The sequence below is a fragment of the Oncorhynchus mykiss genome, chromosome 16 (genome assembly GCF_057628025.1).
Source record: "Oncorhynchus mykiss isolate SJ-2025 chromosome 16, ASM5762802v1, whole genome shotgun sequence".
NCBI classification, from domain to species: domain Eukaryota; kingdom Metazoa; phylum Chordata; class Actinopteri; order Salmoniformes; family Salmonidae; genus Oncorhynchus; species Oncorhynchus mykiss.
Window position 1 is genome coordinate 36,269,067 of NC_143037.1, and position 21,202 is coordinate 36,290,268.

The window sequence follows — 21,202 nt, forward strand, 5'->3', positions numbered from 1 at the left end:
GCACAGGTAACAAAGACCCAGATGCAGACAGTTCGAATCACGGATGTTTATTACAAAATGGAGCTGGCAAATGACAGGTCAACGGCAGGCAAAGGTCAGTAATCCAGGGCAGTGTCAGTAAAGGTACAGAATGGCAGACAGGCTCAGGGTCAGCGCAGGCAGAATGGTCAGAAATCCAGAAAACAGGAGACAAAGGGCTGTGAGACAGGTTTAATTCTAGATACATGGAAAGTGGGATATATACGGAGAGTGCGGGCAACAGAAGGCGTACAGCAGAGGAGCTAAGGACCATAGAGATGGGGAAAGGGCTGCTAAAACGGGGTGGAGAGTTTGCAGGACTTCACCCGGAGGAGCAGATCCCGAGTGGACAGCCATACCCTCTGCCCGAGACGATAGCGGGGAGCAGGGGTCCGGTGGCAGTCCTCCTGTCGCCAATACCTGGAGGTGTTCTTGAGGGTGGACCGGGCTCTCTTCCAGGTACGGCGACAGTGACAGACGAACATCTGGGTAGAGGGTATGCTCAGGGAAGGGCGGAGGCTGATAACCCATGGAACACTCGAACAGCGAGAGACCAGTGTCCGAGCAGGGAAGGGTGTTGTGCGTGTATTCCACCCACACAAGTTGCTAGCTCCAGGTGGTGGGCTTGGCGAAGATGAGGCAACAAAAATGGATCCGGAAGACTTGCTGCGCCATGAGCTGGGCTGTCTCCTTGGCTGAGGGTAACTTGGGAAGGGGAATGAAATGGGCGGCTTAAGAAAACCTATCCACCACTGTAAGGAGAGTGATATTGCCATCTGATGGAGGGAGACCAGTGACGAAGTCCAGGGATATATGGGACCAGGGGCCGTGAGGAACAGGGAGTGGTTGAAGGAGGCCAACTTGAGCTTGCCGCAGAGTCTTATTCTGGGAACACACAGTGCAGGCAGTGACAAATCCAGAGACGTTGGGAACCAAGGTGGGCCAGCAAAAACGTTGTAGAACAAGGCCCAGGATCCGGCGGGATCCAGGATGGCAGGCCAGTCGGGAGGAATGAGCCCATTCCAGCACCGGGGAATGGGCTGAGTCCAGGAAAAACATCCGGTTAGCCCCCCCAATCGAGTGAATAGCAAGGCCCATCGAGCTTGCCTGGAGTTGAGGCGCTTGGCGGTGCGGAGATATTCCAGGTTCTTGTGATCTGTCCATACTATGAATGGGTGTTCTGCCCCCTCTAATCAGTGCCTCCACTCCTCCAAATCTTCACCATGAGTAGTTCTCGGTTACCCGCGTCGTAATTCCTTTCCGTGATGTTGAGAGAGGATGGCGCAGGGATGCAGCTTTTGGGCAATTGTAGGTGTCCAGACTTGTGACAGCGAGGCAGTATTGTGTGCCTCTTGCATATGCAATGTCCACAGGAAATGTAACATTGCCCATGCAATGCAAGTATGGGAGGTATGAATACCATGGACTACATCACCTATTAGCTCACCAGACAACAACCTCTGTCGTACAACCTCTGATTATTGTTCAGCCATATGGTCAAGTGCTGCAAAGGAAGTTAAGCTGCAGCTGGCCAAGAACAGAGCCACACTTCATTGTAATCAGAGGGCTAAGATTAATACTATGCATGCGTGTCTCTCTTGGCTGAGAGTTGAGGAATGACTGACTGCTCACTTCTTGTTTTTATAAGAAACAATGTATTGGAAATTCCAAATTGTTTGCATAGTCATCTTACACACAGCACTGACACACACACTTACTCCACCAGACATGCCACAAGGGGTATTTTCACAGTCCCCTGGTCCAGAACAAATTCAAGGAAACATACAGTATCCCATCTCATATTGCTTAAGTGAACAGCAAACATGTTTTTAAAAAACAAAAAAGCAACACCTCCTGGCACAATGCCTCTCCCCCATGTCACCTACTTGTTGTGTGTATGTACTGACATGTGACCTACTTGTTGTGTGTATGTACTGACATGTGACCTACTGGTTGTGTGTATGTACTGACATGTGACCTACTGGTTGTGTGTATGTACTGACATGTGACCTACTTGTTGTGTGTATGTTCTTACATGTGACCTACTTGTTGTGTGTATGTACTGACATGTATGTGTAACTGATAGATGCACACACACACTACATGTTAATGTTTAAAAGTATTTTTTGGGTCGGTAATGTATTTTCTGTTATGTGTCAGATCCCAATAAGACTAATAAGACAATAAGACTATTGCCATTGGCAAATGGGGATCATAATAAATGAAATACAGTTGTTCTTAACATGTTTTTATGTTTTCCCCATCTAAGCTGATGGATTTATGCAGAAACTGCCGAATGGGTTCAGGTGGGTGTTGACAGTTATCCTGACCTTGCCTTTCTGCCAAATAAACCTGTCGGTTCCCCCAGCCTCCTCTAACATAGCAAAGAGAAGACAACATGATAAGCTTGTATTAATTAGGATGTCACAATGTGAAAGGTCATATACTTGACCAGAAAAAAAGTTGGGAGTTTCATCTCCCAGTTGAATGTGGGTCTTTCCACAGTACTTACCATTAGTAATTTTTTTAAATTCTCCCCATCACAACAAACAGATATCATGGTACATATCATGTACATTTTATAGATGTGTTTCATTTTCTCTAAAGGTGCATGAACAGATTATACAAAACACACATTTGTACTTTTCACTACTTTTTTCTTCTGGCAATGTAATGTAATAGAATTTTGACATTGACTATGTCAAACTATGATGGTTTGTCATGGTCATAAATATATATAAAATGATATTTAATTATTGTTGTTCAGATAAACACTACATCAGGAGGCTTATTTAAGCATACTGTATTTCTTGTTGAAGAGGTCCTGGAACTGCTTTATCAGGTATTTTATGTCCTGGTGGAGCTTATCTTTGTCTTGAGCTGATAAACCACAATCTGTTTTAAACAACAACATTAATTCAGGTAAATAATTAATGAAATGATAATTTTATGTAATAAAATGTTCATTACCATTGAAACGTTCAACAAATTCTCTCATTAAATCTTCATGCCCCTCTATGTAATTATTGCCTTCTGTAATGAACACTGCAATACGTCTGTCATTTGTGTTATGGACTATAATAATGACCTCCACTCCCACCTTTTCCAGCTTGCGCTCCTAGATTAATTACAGAAAATGATTGTGTTGTATGAATCTAAGATGCTAAAATCCCTGCTAAAATGCCTATAAGAACAAGATAAATGTAAGTGTGTATTCCCTGACTATTCACTTTCATAATGCTTACTTTCATGGTTGGTGATTGAATACATGTATTATTATGTCCATGGCTGGATTCCCAATAGAATAAGATATAATTAATCCAAATGAAACATGAAACACACCCAATTTAAGGCCAGCATCCCGGGGTCACCTCTTTACAGTAGTCGTTGAGACTGTTTTTTTGCGGGTACTATTAAATGAAGCTGCCAGTTGAGGACTTGTAAGGCGTCTGTTTCTCAAACTAGACACTCCAATGTACTTGTCCTGTTGCTCAGTTGTGTACCAGGGCCTCCCACTCCTCTTTCTATTCTGGTTAGAGCCCGTTTGCGCTATTCTATTCTGGTCAGGGCTGGTTTGCGCTATTCTGGTTAGAGCCAGATTGAGTAGTACACAGCGTTATACGAGATCTTCAGTTTCTTGGCAATAGCCTTCCTTTCTCAGAACATGAATAGACTGACGAGTTTCAGAAGAAAGTTATTTGTTTCTGGCCATTTTGAGCCTGTAATCAAACCCACAAATGCTGATGCTCCAGATACTCAACTAGTCTAAAGAAGGCCAGTTTTATTGCTTCTTTAATCAGAACAACAGTTTTCAGCTGTGCTAACATAATTGCAAAAATGGTTTTCTAATGATCAGTTAGCCTTTTAAAATGATAAACTTGGATTAGCTAACAAAACGTGCCATTGGAACACAGGAGTGATGGTTGCTGATAATGGGCCTCTGTACGACTATGTAGATATTCCATTTAAAAAAATCTGCCGTTTCCAGCTACAGTAGTCATTTACAACATTAACAATGTCTACACTGTATTTCTGATCAATTTGATGTTATTTTAATGGACAAAAAAAGTAGCTTTTCTTTCAAAAACACTGACATTTCTAAGTGATCCCAAACTTTTAAACAGTAGTGTATATACACACAATACTCCATAATGAAAAGCAAAAACAGGTTTTTAGAAATGTTTGCAAATGTATTAAAATGAACAGGACAATAACCCTAAGCAGACAGCCAAGACAACGCAAGAGTGGCATTGGGACAAGTCTCTGAATGCCCTTGAGTGGCCCAACCAGAGCCCGGTCTAAACTTATCACAAACATCTCTGGAAAGACCTGAAAATAGGCTGTAATCACTGCCAAAGGTGCTTCAACAAAGTACTGAGTTAAAGGGTCTAAATTCTTAAGTAAATGTGATATTTCATTTTTATAATTTTTTATAAATTAGCAAAACATTCAAAAATACACTTTTTGCTTTGTCATTATGGGGTATTGTGTGTAATTGATGAGGGAACATTTTTAAAAATCTATTTTAGAATGAGGCTATAACTTAACAACATGTCAAAAAAGTCAAGGGTTCTGAATACCTTCCGAATGCATTGGATATTATTCAGATTGTACAATCTGTGTGTCTCTTCATTGGCCTGGGCTAATCTTTATTTGAATTCAAGACCAGACTGATCTCAATTTGTCAGTGTCAGAGAAGCCACTCATTTTGGTCATTTGTGTCATATTAAAAAAGATTCAGCTAATGTCTTCTCTCGTGTAATAGTATTTTTTCATTATTTTTTATTTGTTTTCATCAATAATTTATTGCCTTTTCTTGTTGGTACAATACAATTGCCCATTGATAAAAATTCTATAGCTTTTGAATGAGTTATCCACATTGCAATGTTTCGTACTGCGGGCTTTTATTTTGAAGGTTTGTCATTACCATACGATGTGACGTCATCATTCGGGCTTTTTGCAGAATACAACTAGTCCGGTTAAATCATTGCAGTTGAGGAAGCTTAGTATCAGCATGGTGCTCGATTTGGACCAATTTAGAGCCGATAAAGGCGGTGATCCTGAAGTAATCAGAGAGACGCAAAAGAAAAGGTTTAAAGACGTGTCACTTGTGGATAAACTGGTACACGCAGACACAGAATGGAGGAAATGTAAGTTCCGCCTTTAGCTAGCTATGTGCATTAATTTAATGGGATGGATGCCTGTTTGTGTCCAAATTGCTTGCTAGCTTCGTGCATTAATAAACGGTACTCAAAAGTCGACCTTGTAGTCACCCAAACAGAAATGGACACATTCAAGCATGATACGCCAGTTCACGTTTTTAGATCTAGCTAGTTCACTATTAAATTCTCAGCTAAAGCCTAACTAGTTGGTCACCTGCGCTAGCTAGGTAGATAACTAGTTAGCCACCGGGAGTTAGTAAATGGCTACGTAGCTAGCCAGTTTAGCTAGCTGTGCTAGCCACCTGGGATACAACCAACAATCTCCTTTCCCATGGCTTTAACTAGGCATATCTGACATGTAGTTGATTCGTGTTTAACATAGCTAGCTAACTAACAATGTATGGTTTAGTAGTTGAACTAGCGAGAAACTCAATCGATACATCCTCCTATTCACACTGACCGTACAATCTGACGCAATCCCCACCCAGTATGTGTAAAACCGATAGGCATCTAAATCTCCCACAGATGTTATTGGGACGAGATGTAAAATTAGGTTGATGCAGATTTGACTGAGTTTTAATGGTATGGTGGTCGCTTTAAGGCCAGGCTCCACAGGCTAATAGGCATCTGTTTTCCTTTACTCTCATCAGACTCTAACTTTACCAGTTGGAAGTATACAATAATATCTTGTATTTATGTATTACAAGTTCAAGTTTAAAATTAAAATATGCAAATGAGGCAACCCGTCCTTTAAATATGCGCATATTTGCATATTACAAGAGTTTGTTTTAACACATTGCTAAGGCAGAATGTTTTTGTTTGTGATAAGACATTCAATTGTCAGACTTTTACCAATCAGTTTATAAAAATATTGTAATTTTAAGGAATTGTTTTTAAAACACTGACGGATGCATATTTTGCTAATATTTACACAAAATTACACTTAAAATCAAAACGACAAGGTGTGTGTGTATACATACATACGTGTGTATTAGAGGTCGACCGATTATGATTTTTCAACGCCAATATCGATTATTGGAGGACCAAAAAAGCCGCTACCGATTAATCGGACGATTAAAAAAAATATATATATATTTTGTATTATTTTTGGGGGGGATTTTTTTTTTTTTTTGTGATAATGACAATTACAACAATACTGAATTAACTTATTTTAACTTTATATAATACATCAATAAAATCTATTTATCCTCAAATAAATAATGAAACATGTTCAGTTTGGTTTAAATATTGCACTTTTACTTCTCCAAAACTTTGTTTTTGCATTATGTGCCATGTAAAAAAGATAACGTTTGAGTTCCTTGCTCAGAACATGAGAACATATGAAAGTTGGTGGTTCCTTTTAACATGAGTCTTCAATATTCCAAGGTAAGAGGTTTTAGGTTGTAGTTAATATAGTATTTATAGGACTATTCATCTCTATACCATTTGTATTTCATATACCTTTGACTATTGGATGTTCTTATAGGCACTATAGTATTGCCAGTGTAACAGTATAGCTTCCGTCCCCCTCCTCGCCCCTACCTGGGCTCGAACCAGGAACACATCGACAACAGCCACACCCGAAGCATCATTACACATCACTTCACATAAGCCGCGGCCCTTGCAGAGCAAGGGGAATAACTACTAAGTCTCAGAGCGAGTGACGTTTGAAACGCTATTAGCGCACACCCAGCTAACTAGCTAGCCATTTCACATCGGTTACACCAGCCATTAGGCTGATAGGCTTGAAGTCATAAACGGCGCTGTGCTTGCAAAGAGCTGCTGGCAAAACGCACAAAAGTGCTGTTTGAATAAATGCTTACGAGCCTGCTGCTGCCTACCATCGTTCAGTGAGACTGCTCTATCAAATCATAGACTTAATTATAACATAATAACACACAGAAATACGAGCCTTTGGTCATTAATATGGTCAAATCGGGAAACTATCATTTTGAAAACAAAACGTTTATTATTTTAGTGAAATACGGAACCGTTCGGTATTTTATCTAACAGGTCGCATCCCTAAGTCTAAATATTCTTGTTACATTGCACAACTTTCAATGTTATGTCATAATTATGTAAAATTCTGGCAAATTAATTCGCAATGAGCAAGGTGGCCCAAACTGTTGCATATACCCTGACTCTGCGTGCAATGAACGCAAGAGAAATTACAAAAGTTCACCTGGTAAATATTACCTGCTAACCTAGATTTATTTTAGCTAAATATGCAGGTTTAAAAATATATACTTCTGTGTATTGATTTTAAGAAAGACATTGGTGTTTATGGTTAGGTACAGTCGTCCAACAATTGTGCTTTTTTCGCAAATGCGCTGTTGTTAAATCATCCCCCAGCGTTGCATCGATTATATGCAACGCAGGACACGCTAGATAAACTAGTAATATCATCAACCATAACTAGTGATTTATGATTGATTGATTGTTTTTTATAAGATAAGTTTAATGGTAGCTAGTAACTTACCTTGGCTTCTACTGCATTCGCGTAACAGGCAGGCTCCTCGTGGAATGCAATGAGAGGCAGGTGGTTAGAGCATTGGACTAGTTAACTGTAAGGTTGCAAGATTGGCTCCCCCGAGCTGACAAGGTGAAAATCTGTCGTTCTGCCCACGAACAAGGCAGTTAACCCACCGTTCCTAGGCCGTCATTGAAAATAAAAATGTGTTCTTAACTGACTTGCCTAGTTAAATAAAGGTATATTAAAAAAATCGGAGCCCAAAAAACTCTGATTGTTATGAAAACTTGAAATAGGCCCAAATTAATCGGTCGATCTCTAGTCATAACGGCAGGACTAAATATCAACATGTTACCCTATGTAAATATTAGCATATATTTACTTTATGTAAAGCTAATTTCTCACTAATCACATTAGTCTACAGCCCTGTGACACTGTAGGCCTATGTGACAGTCTCGTTGTATAGTTATGTTTTCCTGTCACTCAGTTTTATACACTTTGAATACATTTTGCTGGAGCAAGGAAATGCATATTATTTATAGGGTAGCCTAGTGGTTAGAGCATTTGACTAGTAACCGGAAGGTTGCAAGTTCAAACCCCCGAGCTGACAAGGTTAATCTGTCGTTCTGCCCCTAAACAGGCAGTTAACCCACTGTTCCTAGGCCGTCATTGAAAATAAGAATTTGTTCTTAACTGACTTGCCTAGTTAAATAAAGGTGAAATAAAAACAAATATAAAAAAATACACAGCAAGTCACCTGACAATGGCTACTCTCCCTTTTTATTTACCTGTCATTCTCCTGTCATGTCTCTGATATGAGCTGAGACGCAAGGAAGGAATCCCTAGGACTTTGCTTATTTTCTAAAGAGCGGCATGTCCAAGTTCGTGGGCTAGATGAACCATCCTCACATTTTTATCAAATGCCACGTCTCCCCTGGAGCACTCCTGCAGCCTGGACAGAATTACAGAATCCCTGGTTGGTGGGGTCTATGGTGATTTCCAGCCCAGTGTTTAGACACTTAGGGCAGATCAAATCATGTACAAATTGGTTTGTTTGTGACGTGGAATAAAAGCCACTGTTGGCTGGCTGCTGTCTGGTTGTCATCTTCATCTCAACTAATTTGCACCTGGAGGCGCTGTTGCCGGTTACCTCCTTTTCCTCTACATGTATTACCACTGCCTCTATGAGGCACACATTTTTTTTTTTTAATTCACAGCTTTTCTCGCATTGGCTAACGGGTCGCCTATTTTTATTCGCATACTGTAGGTATATTCTTCAAGATTGTATCTTTTTTTCTCTCTTTACGTGGATTCTTCGCGGGAGATATTTTCAAACAAGGAAGTGCTGTGGCATTTTAACCAATCAGGTTGTCGGAAAGGGCCTTAACGCCAGTCACTGATCGGATGTCAGGATATTACTCCTCTTTCAGTACAAAGCACTGCGACTACAAAGGATATTGCCATGTATGGACTAGCTAACGATATGTCCTGGAAAACAAGCGTTTAAATGATGTACACTGCTCAAAAAAATAAAGGGAACACTAAAATAACACATCCTAGATCAAATTTATCAAACCACGGAGGTCTGGATTTGGAGTCACACTCAAAATTAAAGTGGAAAACCACACTACAGGCTGATCCAACTTTGATGTTATGTCCTTAAAACAAGTCAAAATGAGGCTCCGTAGTGTGTGTGGCCTCCACGTGCCTGTATGACCTCCCTACAACGCCTGGGCATGCTCCTGATAAGGTGGTGGATGGTCTCCTGAGGGATCTCCTCCCAGACCTGGACTAAAGCATCCGCCAACTCCTGGACAGTCTGTGGTGCAACGTGGCGTTGGTGGATGGAGCGAGACATGATGTCCAAGATGTGCTCAATTGGATTCAGGTCTGGGGAACGGGCAGACCAGTCCATAGCATCAATGCCTTCCTCTTGCAGGAACTGCTGACACACTCCAGCCACATGAGGTCTAGCATTGTCTTGCATTAGGAGGAACCCAGGGCCAACCGCACCAGCATATGGTCTCACAAGGGGTCTGAGGATCTCATCTCGGTACCTAATGGCAGTCAGGCTACCTCTGGCGAGCACATGGAGGGCTGTGCGGCCCCCCCAAAGAAATGCCACCCTACACCATGACTGACCCACCGCCAAACCGGTCATGCTGGAGGATGTTGCAGGCAGCAGAACGTTCTCCACGGTGTCTCCAGACTCTCACGTCTGTCACATGTGCTCGGTGTGAACCTGCTTTCATCTGTGAAGAGCACAGGGCGCCAGTGGCGAATTTGCCACTCTTGGTGTTCTCTGGCAAATGCCAAACGTCCTGCACGGTGTTGGGCTGTAAGCACAACCCCCACCCTTGGACGTTGGGCCCTCATACCACCCTCATGGAGTCTGTTTCTGACCGTTTGAGCAGACACATGCACATTTGTGGCCTGCTGGAGGTCATTTTACAGGGCTCTGGCAGTGCTCCTCCTGCTCCTCCTTGCACAAAGGCGGAGGTAGCGGTCCTGCTGCTGGGTTGTTGCCCTCCTACGGCCTCTTCCATGTCTCCTGATGTACTGGCCTGTCTCCTGGTAGCGCCTCCATGCTCTGGACACTACGCTGACAGACACAGCACACCTTCTTGCCACAGCTCGCATTGATGTGCCATCCTGGATGAGCTGCACTACCTGAGCCACTTGTGTGGGTTGTAGACTCCGTCTCATGCTACCGCTAGAGTGAAAGCACCGCCAGCATTCAAAGGTGACCAAAACATCAGCCAGGAAGCATAGGAACTGATCTGTGGTTATCACCTTGTCTTGCTAATTTCCTATAATTTCCACCTGTTGTCTATTCCATTTGCACAACAGCATGTGAAATTTATTGTCAATCAGTGTTGCTTCCTAAAGTGGACAGTTTGATTTCACAGAAGTGTGATTGACTTGGAGTTACATTGTGTTTAAGTGTTCCCTTTTATTTTTTTGAGCAGTGTATATATACAGTGGGGCAAAAAAGTATTTAGTCAGCCACCAATTGTGCAAGTTCTCCCACTTAAAAATATGAGAGGCCTGTAATTTTTATCATAGGTACACTTCAACTATGACAGACAAAATGAGAAAAAAATTCACACTCCAAACTCCACTATGGCCAAGACGAAAGAGCTGTCAAAGGACACCAGAAACAAAATTGTAGACCTGCACCAGGCTGGGAAGACTGAATCTGCAATAGGTAAGCAGCTTGGTTTGAAGAAATCAACTGTGGGAGCAATTATTAGGAAATGGAAGACATACAAGACCACTGATAATCTCCCTCGATCTGGGGCTCCACACAAGATCTCACCCCGTGGGGTCAAAATGATCACAAGAACGGTGAGCAAAAATCCCAGAACCACACGGGGGGACCTAGTGAATGACCTGCAGAGAGCTGGGACCAAAGTAACAAAGCCTACCATCAGTAACACACTACGCCGTCAGGGACTCATCCTGCAGTGCCAGACGTGTCCCCCTGCTTAAGCCAGTACATGTCCAGGCCCGTCTGAAGTTTGCTAGAGAGCATTTGGATGATCCAGAAGAAGATTGGGAGAATGTCATATGGTCAGATGAAACCAAAAAAAAACTTTTTGGTAAAATCTCAACTCGTTGTGTTTGGAGGACAAAGAATGCTGAGTTGCATCCAAAGAACACCATACCTACTGTGAAGCATGGGGGTGGAAACATCATGCTTTGGGGCTGTTTTTCTGCAAAGGGACCAGGACGACTGATCCGTGTAAAGGAAAGAATGAATGGGGCCATGTATCGTGAGCTTTTGAGTGAAAACCTCCTATCAGCAAGGGCATTGAAGATGAAACGTGGCTAGGTCTTTCAGCATGACAATGATCCCAAACACACCGCCCGGGCACTGAAGGAGTGGCTTCGTAAGAAGCATTTCAAGGTCCTGGAGTGGCCTAGCCAGTCTCCAGATCTCAACCCCATAGAAAATCTTTGGAGGGAGTTGAAAGTCTGTGTTGCCCAGCAACAGCCCCAAAACATCACTGCTCTAGAGGAGATCTGCATGGAGGAATGGGCCAAAATACCAGCAACAGTGTGTGAAAACCTCGTGAAGACTTACAGAAAACGTTTGACCTCTGTCATTGGCAACAAAGGGTATAAAGCAAAGTATTGAGAAACTTTTGTTATTGACCAAATACTTATTTTTCCACCATAATTTGCAAATAAATTCATTAAATATTTTTTTTTTCAAATTGTCTGTCATAGTTGAAGTGTACCTATGATAAAAAGATGAGGCTTGTAATTTTCAACTGGGAGAACTTGCACAATTGGTGGCTGACTAAATACTTTTTTGCCCCACTGTGTATATATAATTCAACATGGAGAGTTTTAAAAAATAGCGTTTGAAGTTCTACATGAAACATGCTATCAAGAACGACATTCATGGCACGTGTTGTTGACAGAGTTGGGATACAATGATACAAAAAGTGTTTATATACATTATTGACGATTTTATTTGTACATTTTATTACAGTATGGTAGTTATAGTTATAAAATATCCCAAAATGTTCAAATGGAAGCAAAATCCCATTTTTTTTTTTTTTTTTTTTTTTTTTTTGCCTGTAGTGTCTGGCCTTAATGTATCCTGTCAGTGTCAATAACATCATAATGTTAGCTACCTGCCATGACACACACCATTATTGATGCATGTAATGTTGACCCTTGTCTTTTCCATGCTCACCAGGTCGTTTTACTGCCGACAACCTCAACAAGGCAAAGAATTTATGCAGCAGAACCGTTGGCGAGAAAATGAAGGTATAGGGGACATCTTGTGATGCTGGTGAACAATCCAGCCACCCCTCAGTCTTTACATAACCTAATGTTACATGGCTACCTGTTTCCCCCCCCCTTCATTCTGACAGCCTGTCATGTTCTATTCTATGTGCTGATAGTGTTTCTTTCTAACCGTTCACCCTGTTCTGGGGCTTTTCTGTTTACAGAAGAAAGAGACAATTGGGGAGGATGATTCTCTCCCAGATGACACCCAGAACTTGGAGGCCCTAACAGCAGACACACTAGCGGTAGGTCAACTCGCTAGCTAGCACTTCATCTATATGCTGATTGATGTCTTTATGGAAGATTCTATTGGACTTGTGGGTCCCATACCATGAGTATTTTTAATTTCTCTTTCCTCCCTCTAGCCCCTCACGGTCACCCAGATCAAGAAGGTCCGTCTGCTTGTGGATGAGGCAGTGCAGAAATCTGACAGTGAGAGGGTAAAGCTGGAGGAGGAGCGCTTTCAATACCTGAGAGAGATCGGAAACCTCTTGCATCCATCTGTGCCCATAAGTAATGATGAGGTGGGTGTCAAGGAATTGTAATTCCCATCACCAGCAATAAGGAGGTGGATGGAAGTAAACATTGCTTCTGGAAGAAAACACAAAATCCGGTGTCTTGTCTGCTGTCTCTGTCTCATGCATTTTGTTTTGCCTCTTTTGTTTACTTTTCTACTCTCTAATTTCCCTCCGCTATCTCCCTGGCAGGATGCTGATAACAAAGTGGAGCGCACTTGGGGAGACTGTACTGTGCAGAAGAAGTATTCTCACGTGGACCTGGTAGTCATGATCGATGGCTACGACGGAGAGAAAGGAGCTATAGTGGCAGGGAGCCGTGGCTACTTCCTCAAGGCAAGTTCTTAGTTACACACTGTCACATGTAGCCAATACTCACAGGCCGATTAAAACCAGGTGTAATTCCATTCAACTCTGATCGTTATCCTTACTGACTCTTCCCTTTTTCTGTTTTTAGGGACCACTAGTTTTCCTGGAGCAGGCATTGATCAACTATGCTCTGCGGATGCTCCACAGCAAGAACTACCAAATGCTGTACACCCCCTTCTTCATGAGGAAAGAGGTCATGCAGGAGGTGGCTCAGCTCAGCCAGTTTGATGATGAACTTTACAAGGTGTGATGTATTTCAAATTAACCGTCCATTTCTATTGAGGACCGATCATTCTCTACCTTCTCCTGTATGTGTTGCTAAAGCCACTTTCTATCACTCTAAATTTCAAGCATCTCCCTCTAACCCTAGGAAACTCTTTTCCACTTTCTCCTCCCTCCATAACCCTCCTCCCTCTCTGAGGACGACTTTGTCAACCACTTTGAAATGAAGGTTGATGACATCAGCTCCTCATTCACTCAGCCTATTAAGTCCATTGGTCCCACTCACACAGAACTACGCTATGCCTTGACTTCTTTCTTCCCTCTCTCTCTCTCTCTCCATATGAAACCCTGCGACTTGAGGTCTGGTCGCGTGACCCCATCCCCTCCTCCCTTCGCCAGACGGTCTCTTGAGACCTTCTCACTTCACTCAACTCATCTTTGACCACTGACTGTGTCCCCTCTGACTTCAAAATGGTCCGAGTCGCTCCCCTCCTCAAGAAACCAACACTCAACTCTTCTGACGTCAACTATAGAACTTTTTTATTTTCTTTCCAAAACACTTGAGCGTGCGGCCTCTGACCAGCTCTGTCGCTGTCTTTCTCAGAATGATCTTATTGACACTAACCAGTCAGGCTTAAAGACGGGTCCCTCAAACAAGACTGCTCTTCTTTGTGTCACGGAGGCTCTCCTCACTGCCAAAGCTGACTCTTTCCTCTGTTCTCCTACATCTATACACTGCCTTCGATGCCGTGAACCATCAGATCCTCCTCTCCACCCTCTCAGGGCTGAGTGTCTCAGGCTCTGCACACTTGGATTGCATTCTACCTGACAGCCCGCTCTTACCAGGTGACGCGGAGAAGATCTGTATCTGCACCACACTCACGACGGGTGTCCCCCTGGGCTCCGTTCTAGGCCCTCTATACACCAAGTCAGTCACTCGGCTCAATCATATCATCACATGGTCTCCTATCATCACTATGTGGATGACACTCGGCTACTTTTCTCCTTCCGTCCTCCTGACACCCAGCTGGCAACATGCATCTCTGTGTGCCTGGCAGATATCTCAGCTTGAATGTTGGCGCAAAACCTCAAGCTCAACATCAAGAAGATGGCGCTGCTCATCTTCTCGGAAGGCCTGCCCGCTCAAAGACCTTTCCATCACGGTTGACAACTCCACGCCCCCCCCCCCCTCCCAGAATGCAAAGAACCTTGGCGTGACCCTGGACAACACCCTGTCATTCTCTGCAAACGTCAAAGCAGTGACTCGCCCCTGCAGGTTCTTGCTCTAAAACATCCGAGGATTACGACCCTGCCTCGCATCTGGACTACTACAACTCACTGTTGGCTGGGCGCCCTGCTTGTACCATGAATCCCCTGCAACTCCAGAACGCTGCAGCCCACCTGGTTCAACCCTTCCGAGTTTTCCCATTTTACCCCACTCCTCCACTGGCTTCCAGTCGAAGCTCACATCCACTGCAAGACCATGGTACTTGCCTACAGAGCTGCAAGAGGAACTGCACCTCCTTACCTTCAGGCTATGCTCAAACCCTACACTCCAACCCGAGGACTCCAGCTCTCACCCCTACGGGAGGGCAGCACCAGCTCAGCCCAGTCAAAGCTTTTCTCTGTCCTGGCACTTTAATGGTGGAACCAGATTTAATGGTGGAACCAGATCTGACCATCTTCCGAAAACATCTGGAACCCTACCTCTTCAAAGAGTATCTTAAATATACTTAAATCCCACAGCCTCACCCCCACCCCCTTTTATTTAGGATGATTTTATTTACTGTGATATGTGGTTGGCCCACTTAGCGCAGTAATCTTAAGATAGCTAACTGTAAGTCGCTCTGAATAAGTCTGTTAAATGACAAAATGTTTAAATATGCTGATGTGGGTTTTTTCCCCCTGAAATGATTCACTCTGTGCCCTCCCTGCTTGTTGTCTCTCAGGTGATTGGGAAGAGCAGTGAGAAGTCTGAGGACACGGCCATTGATGAGAAGTATCTGATTGCTACCTCGGAGCAGCCTATTGCAGCCTTCCTGAGAGACGAGTGGCTGAAGCCAGAGGAGCTGCCCATTCGCTACGCCGGCCTCTCCACCTGCTTCAGACAGGAAGTGGGCTCCCACGGCCGTGACACCCGAGGCATCTTCAGGGTGCACCAATTTGAGAAGGTCAGTGGACATTTTCTCGAAGTAGATATGGGTGAGTCATGGTCAATGTAGAAAAGGCCACATCTTTGTTGGAGTACATTGTATTTTATAGGCCTAATTGAAGAAGGATGGAGTCCTGTTATTGATCATTTACAGATCATGTCAAGCGATGCACATTTTTCAGAGGAGAACATTGTTTTTTTAATAGGGCCTCAGCTAATGATTGCCAAATACTAATCAACACTCTCTCCATTCAGATTGAGCAGTTTGTATTTGCCTCTCCTCATGACAACAAGTCCTGGGAGATGATGGATGAGATGATTGGAACTGCTGAGGAGTTCTACCAGACACTAGGGATCCCCTACCGCATCGTCAACATAGTCTCAGGTAGGTGCTGCAGATAGTTCTACTCAACACACCTGTTCCTCTCTGGGACGGAGACGTAATGATCACTGGCCAATTCCATACGAGATTGGCCAAAAGATATGATGTTTTGAATCTTTCTGAAATTAAATCCATAGATGTTCTTTGGAGGAAGGATGCCTAGCAGATCTTTTGAAGTCTGTATCCAAAATGATTATTGAGAAAAAATGTATTAAAGTTTGGAAATTTGACGTTTTGACCAATCCCAGGGCTTCTGTGAGACACTACAACAATGTTTCAAATGACTGGCTTTGTAGCCTTACCGTCTCCACTGAAATATACAATGAGTCTATAGATGCTACAAAGCCAGTCATTTGAAACCTTAGCGTCTCCACTGAAATATACAATGAGTCTGTAGATGCTACAAAGCCAGTCATTTGAAACCTTAGCGTCTCCACTGAAATATACAATGAGTCTGTAGATGCTACAAAGCCAGTCATTTGAAACCTTAGCGTCTCCACTGAAATATACAATGAGTCTGTAGATGCTACAAAGCCAGTCATTTGAAACCTTAGCGTCTCCACTGAAATATACAATGAGTCTGTAGATGCTACAAAGCCAGTCATTTGAAACCTTAGCGTCTCCACTGAAATATACTGTGCCTTTGGAAAGAATTCAAACCCCTTGACTTTTTCCACATGGTCATAAAATTGATTCAATATTTTTTTCCCCTCATCAATCTACACATACTACCCCATAATGACAAAGTGAAGACAGGTTTTTATTCATTCCCCTTGGTGTTTTTTCCTATTTTGTTGCATTACAACCTGTAATTTCCATAGATTTTTATTTGGATTTCATGTTATGGACATTCACAAAATAGTCCAAATTAGTGAAGTGAAATGAAATGAAAGAGAAAATACATTTGTTTAATCTCCCCCTTTGCTATGAATCCCCTAAATAAGATCTGGTGCAACCAATTACCTTCAGAAGTCACATAATTAGTTAAATAGATTGCACACAGGTGGACTAAGTGTCACACTCTCGCTGTCTCTGTGTTCTGAAAGGCCTCCGAGTCTGCACCACCACCAAGCAAGTGGTACCATGAAGACCAAGTAGCTCTCCAAACAGGTCAGGGACAAAGTTGTGGAGAAGTACAGATCAGGGTTGGGTTATAAAAAAATATCACAACTTTGAACATCCCACGGAGCACCATTAAATCCATTATTAAAAATGGAAAGAATATGGCACCACAACAAACCTGCCAAGAGACAGCTGCCCACCAAAACTCACTGACCAGGCAAGGAGGGCATTAATCAGAGAGGCAACAAAGAGACCGAAGATAACCCTGAAGGAGCTGCAAAGCTCCACAGCGGAGATTGGAGTATCTGTCCATAGGACCACTTTTTAAGCCGTACACTCCAGAGCTGGGTTTTATGGAAGAGTGGCCTGGAAAAAGCCATTGTTTAGATTTTTTTTTTTAAATAAGCAAACATGTTTGGTGTTTGCCAAAAGGCATGTGGGGAACTCCCCAAACATATGGAAGAAGGTATTCTGGTCAGATGAGACTAACATTGAGCTTTTTGGCCATCAAGGAAAACGCTATGTCTGGCACAAACCCAACACCTCATCACCTTGAGAATACCTTCCCCACAGTGAAGCATGGTGGTGGCAGCATCATGCTGTGGGGTGTTTGTTTTTCATCGGCAGGGACTGGGAAACTGGGCAGAATTGAAGGAATGATGGATGGTGCTAAATACAGGGAAATTCTTGAGGGAAACCTGTTTCTGTCTTCCAGAGATTTGAGACTGGGACAGAGGTTCACCTTCCAGCAGGACAATGACCCTAAGCTTACTGCTAAAGCAACACTTGAGAGGTTTAAGGGGAAACATTTAAATGTCTTGGAATGGCCTAGTCAAAGCCCAGACCTCAATCCAATTGAGAATCTGTGGTATGACTTAAAGATTTCTGTACACCAGCGGAACCCATCAAACTTGTAGGAGCTGAAGCAGTTTTGCCTTGAACAATGGGCAAAAATCCCAGTGCCTAGATGTACCAAGCTTATAGAGACATACCCCAAGAGACTTGCAGCTGTAATTGCTGCAAAAGGTGGCTCTACAAAGTATTGCCTTTGGGGGGATGAATAGTTATGCACGCTCAAGTTTTTTGTCTTTATTTCCTGTTTCACAATAAATGTTGTGCATCTTCAAAGTGTGTAAATGTTGTGTAAATCAAATGATATAATGATTTAATTCCAGGTTGTAAGGCAACAAAATAGGAAAAATGCCAAGGGGGTGAATACTTTCGCAAGCCACTGTATATGGGGGCAGTACTCAGTGACACCACCTTCCTGAAACAGGAGGTAAAAAATTTTAGAACATAGGTTCTTGGTCAGGGAGGTCTTGGTCATGGTCACTCTGACAGATCACCAGAGTTCCTCTGTGGAGATGGGATAACCTTCAAGAAGGACAACCATCTCTGCAGCATTCCACCAATCAGGCCTTTATGGTAGAGTGGTCAGATGGATGCCACTCCTCAGTAAAAGGCACATGACGGCCTGCTTGAATTTTGCCAAAGGGCACCTAAAGGACTATCAGACCATGAGAAACAAGTTTCTCTGGTTTGATGAAACCAAGATTGAACTCTTTGGCCTGAATGCCACGTGTCACGTCTGGAGGAAACCTGGCACCATATCCCTACGGTGAAGCATGGTGGTGGCAGCTTCATGCTGTGGGGATGTTTTTCAGCGGCAGGGATTCTAGTCAGGATTGAGTGAAAGATTAACTGCACAAAGTATACAGATCCTTCATATAAAACCTGCTCAGGACTTCAGACTATGGCAAAGGTTCACCTTCCAACAGGACAACCCGAAGCACACAGCCAAGACAACGCAGGAGCAGCTTCGGGGGAAGTCTCTGAATGTCCTTGAGTTGCCCAGCCAGAGCCCGGTTTTAACCTGATCAAACTTCTCTGGAGAGATTTGAAAATAGCTGTGCAGTGTCGCTCCACATCCAACCTGACAGAGCTTGAGAGGATCTGCAGAGAAGAATGGGACAAACTCCCCAAATACAGGTGTGCCAAGCCTGTAGCTTCATATCCAAGAATACTCAGGGCTGTAATCAATGCCAAAGGTACTTCAACTAAGTAAAGGGTCTGAATAGTTATGTATATTTGATATTTAAGTTTTTTTGCTTTGTCATTATGGGCTATTGTGTGTAGACTAAGGGGGGGGGGGGACTGTTTAATCAATTTTTAGAATAAGGCTAAACTAACAAAGTGTGGAAAAAGTCTAGGGGTCTGAAATCTTTCCGAACGCGCTGTAAGTGTATTATTGCTCAAACATTAATTTCTTTACCCACTCAGGACAAGAACCATAACTTGTATGAGTTAACTTGATGTTTAATAACAACCTTCACATTTATCCTGCGTGATTTACATTTGACACAACAGACATTTCCCATGGGAGCAGTTTTGGGGTGTCTTACTAGCCACATTTTCTAGCTGGTCTGTCTGAGCCTCAGTGTCTGTCTGCTCCCACCCAGGTGCTCTGAACCATGCAGCCAGTAAAAAGCTGGACTTGGAGGCCTGGTTCCCAGGGTCCGCAGCCTTCAGAGAGCTGGTCTCCTGCTCCAACTGTTTAGACTACCAGGCTCGTCGGCTGCGTATCCGCTACGGACAGACCAAAAAGATGATGGACAAGGTTAGAGTACCCAGTCTTTCCATAGAAAACCCTCCCATTTATAAAATTGATAGTTCTGGATTTGCTTCCATAATCAAAAAGTCAAATTGAGTGGAGTATTTGAACCAGTTCGTTCACATGACTCTTCCTGTGTTCTTTAGGCCGACTATGTGCATATGCTCAACGCGACCATGTGTGCCACCACACGTGTAATGTGTGCTATCCTGGAGACGTACCAGACAGAAGACGGTATCATTATTCCAGAGGTACTCCGGAACTTCATGCCTCCAGGTGAGCCACAGTGTTTCTTTGTTTACAGGTTTTGTGAAGGTTCGTGCAATACGTGTGCCAAATGCATGGAAGGTAGTGAGAAGAAACAACCTTTCATGATCGCAGAGTACTTAAAAATATATAGATTTGCTTCTGTGTATTTGATGACTAGTATTGCCATGAAAGCAGTTTGTGTGTGTGTGTACTGAATGTGTACACTTTCATTCCTATTCTATACATTTTCTTAGGTATGACCGAGATGCTGAAGTTTGTAAAGCCTGCCCCTATTGATGTGGAGATGTCCAAGAAGCAGAAGAAACAGCAGGATGGAGGGAAGAAGAAGCAGGGAAGTGGAGACCAGCTCCAGAACCAAGTGGAGAACATGTCTGTCCACGATTCCTAGACCCCATCATCATCCCCATTCTTACACTCCCTTCACTCTCACCACATCTGAAAATGGACTGCTCCATCCTATCACCAATGCATCTCATTGTGCTCTGGGTCTAGTGACCAGTCTGTCGCTCTCCTCTCCCAGAGATAAGGTTCAACCCTTTTTCTACTGTATGAACAGAATACATACTGAAAGGGAAAAGCCGAAGGTGTTGCTAGTTAGTGGGAAAGGGGCTGTTAACAGCTTTGGGGCAATAGTAATGTTAGGTCTGCTGCATGCAATTATCTTAACTGTAACATCCAAACAATATCAAGTCTGAACTCTGGAATTCTGTGAAATTTCGTTTGGCGCTTATTATTGCAAAAAAAATTCAAAGTAAGGTGACGTGAACATTCAATCAACATCTTGAGTCGTGCACAGCCGTGTGTGTGTGTGGGTGGGTTGCTTTTAGTAATACAGTTGCTTTGAAGTTCTTAACTACATTTTAATTGTCTGAATGAATATCACCATAAATCACACAACTATCCTCTGTAAATTCAGAAGGGCCGGGGTCATGAGACATCTGGACTCTGTCTTGTTTGGGCTTTTTGTGACACCGCTTTCTCCAAACTCAGTAGGAGTTTTCCTACATTGTTGCTTGAGGTCATTTGCTTCTAGTGCTTGTCAGGATAATACGATGTCTGTATGTACTTGCGTAAGATGAGGTGTTGATAAAGTGGCACCACTGTAACAATAAATAATATGAAAAATGACTTTCCTAGTGTATTTTTCCCAATGATATGAGATGTCA

The 21,202-nt window shown here is 43.0% G+C and overlaps 1 protein-coding gene across 1 annotated transcript; it reads left to right on the forward strand.

Annotated features, from left to right (window-relative positions):
- The first annotated feature begins 4,936 nt into the window (after window positions 1–4,936).
- Window positions 4,937–21,164, forward strand: LOC110491853 (serine--tRNA ligase, cytoplasmic). Its single transcript, XM_021565662.3, has 11 exons — window positions 4,937–5,168; window positions 12,362–12,432; window positions 12,618–12,698; window positions 12,819–12,977; window positions 13,161–13,304; window positions 13,426–13,581; window positions 15,509–15,730; window positions 15,967–16,096; window positions 19,615–19,772; window positions 19,913–20,042; window positions 20,270–21,164. Exons 1-11 carry the CDS (start codon window positions 5,033–5,035, stop codon window positions 20,422–20,424), a joined length of 1,542 nt encoding a protein of 513 aa, XP_021421337.2. The 5' UTR covers window positions 4,937–5,032; the 3' UTR covers window positions 20,425–21,164.
- Window positions 21,165–21,202: the final 38 nt, after the last annotated feature.

Bases quoted from the DNA above. Each gene is read 5' to 3' on its own strand.
- LOC110491853 (XM_021565662.3), top strand. From the start codon at position 5,033: ATGGTGCTCGATTTGGACCAATTTAGAGCCGATAAAGGCGGTGATCCT. The intron at 13,582-15,508 runs GTGTGATGTATT...GTTGTCTCTCAG, and splicing joins TTGATGATGAACTTTACAAG to GTGATTGGGAAGAGCAGTGA. The intron at 20,043-20,269 runs GTGAGCCACAGT...ACATTTTCTTAG, and splicing joins CCGGAACTTCATGCCTCCAG to GTATGACCGAGATGCTGAAG.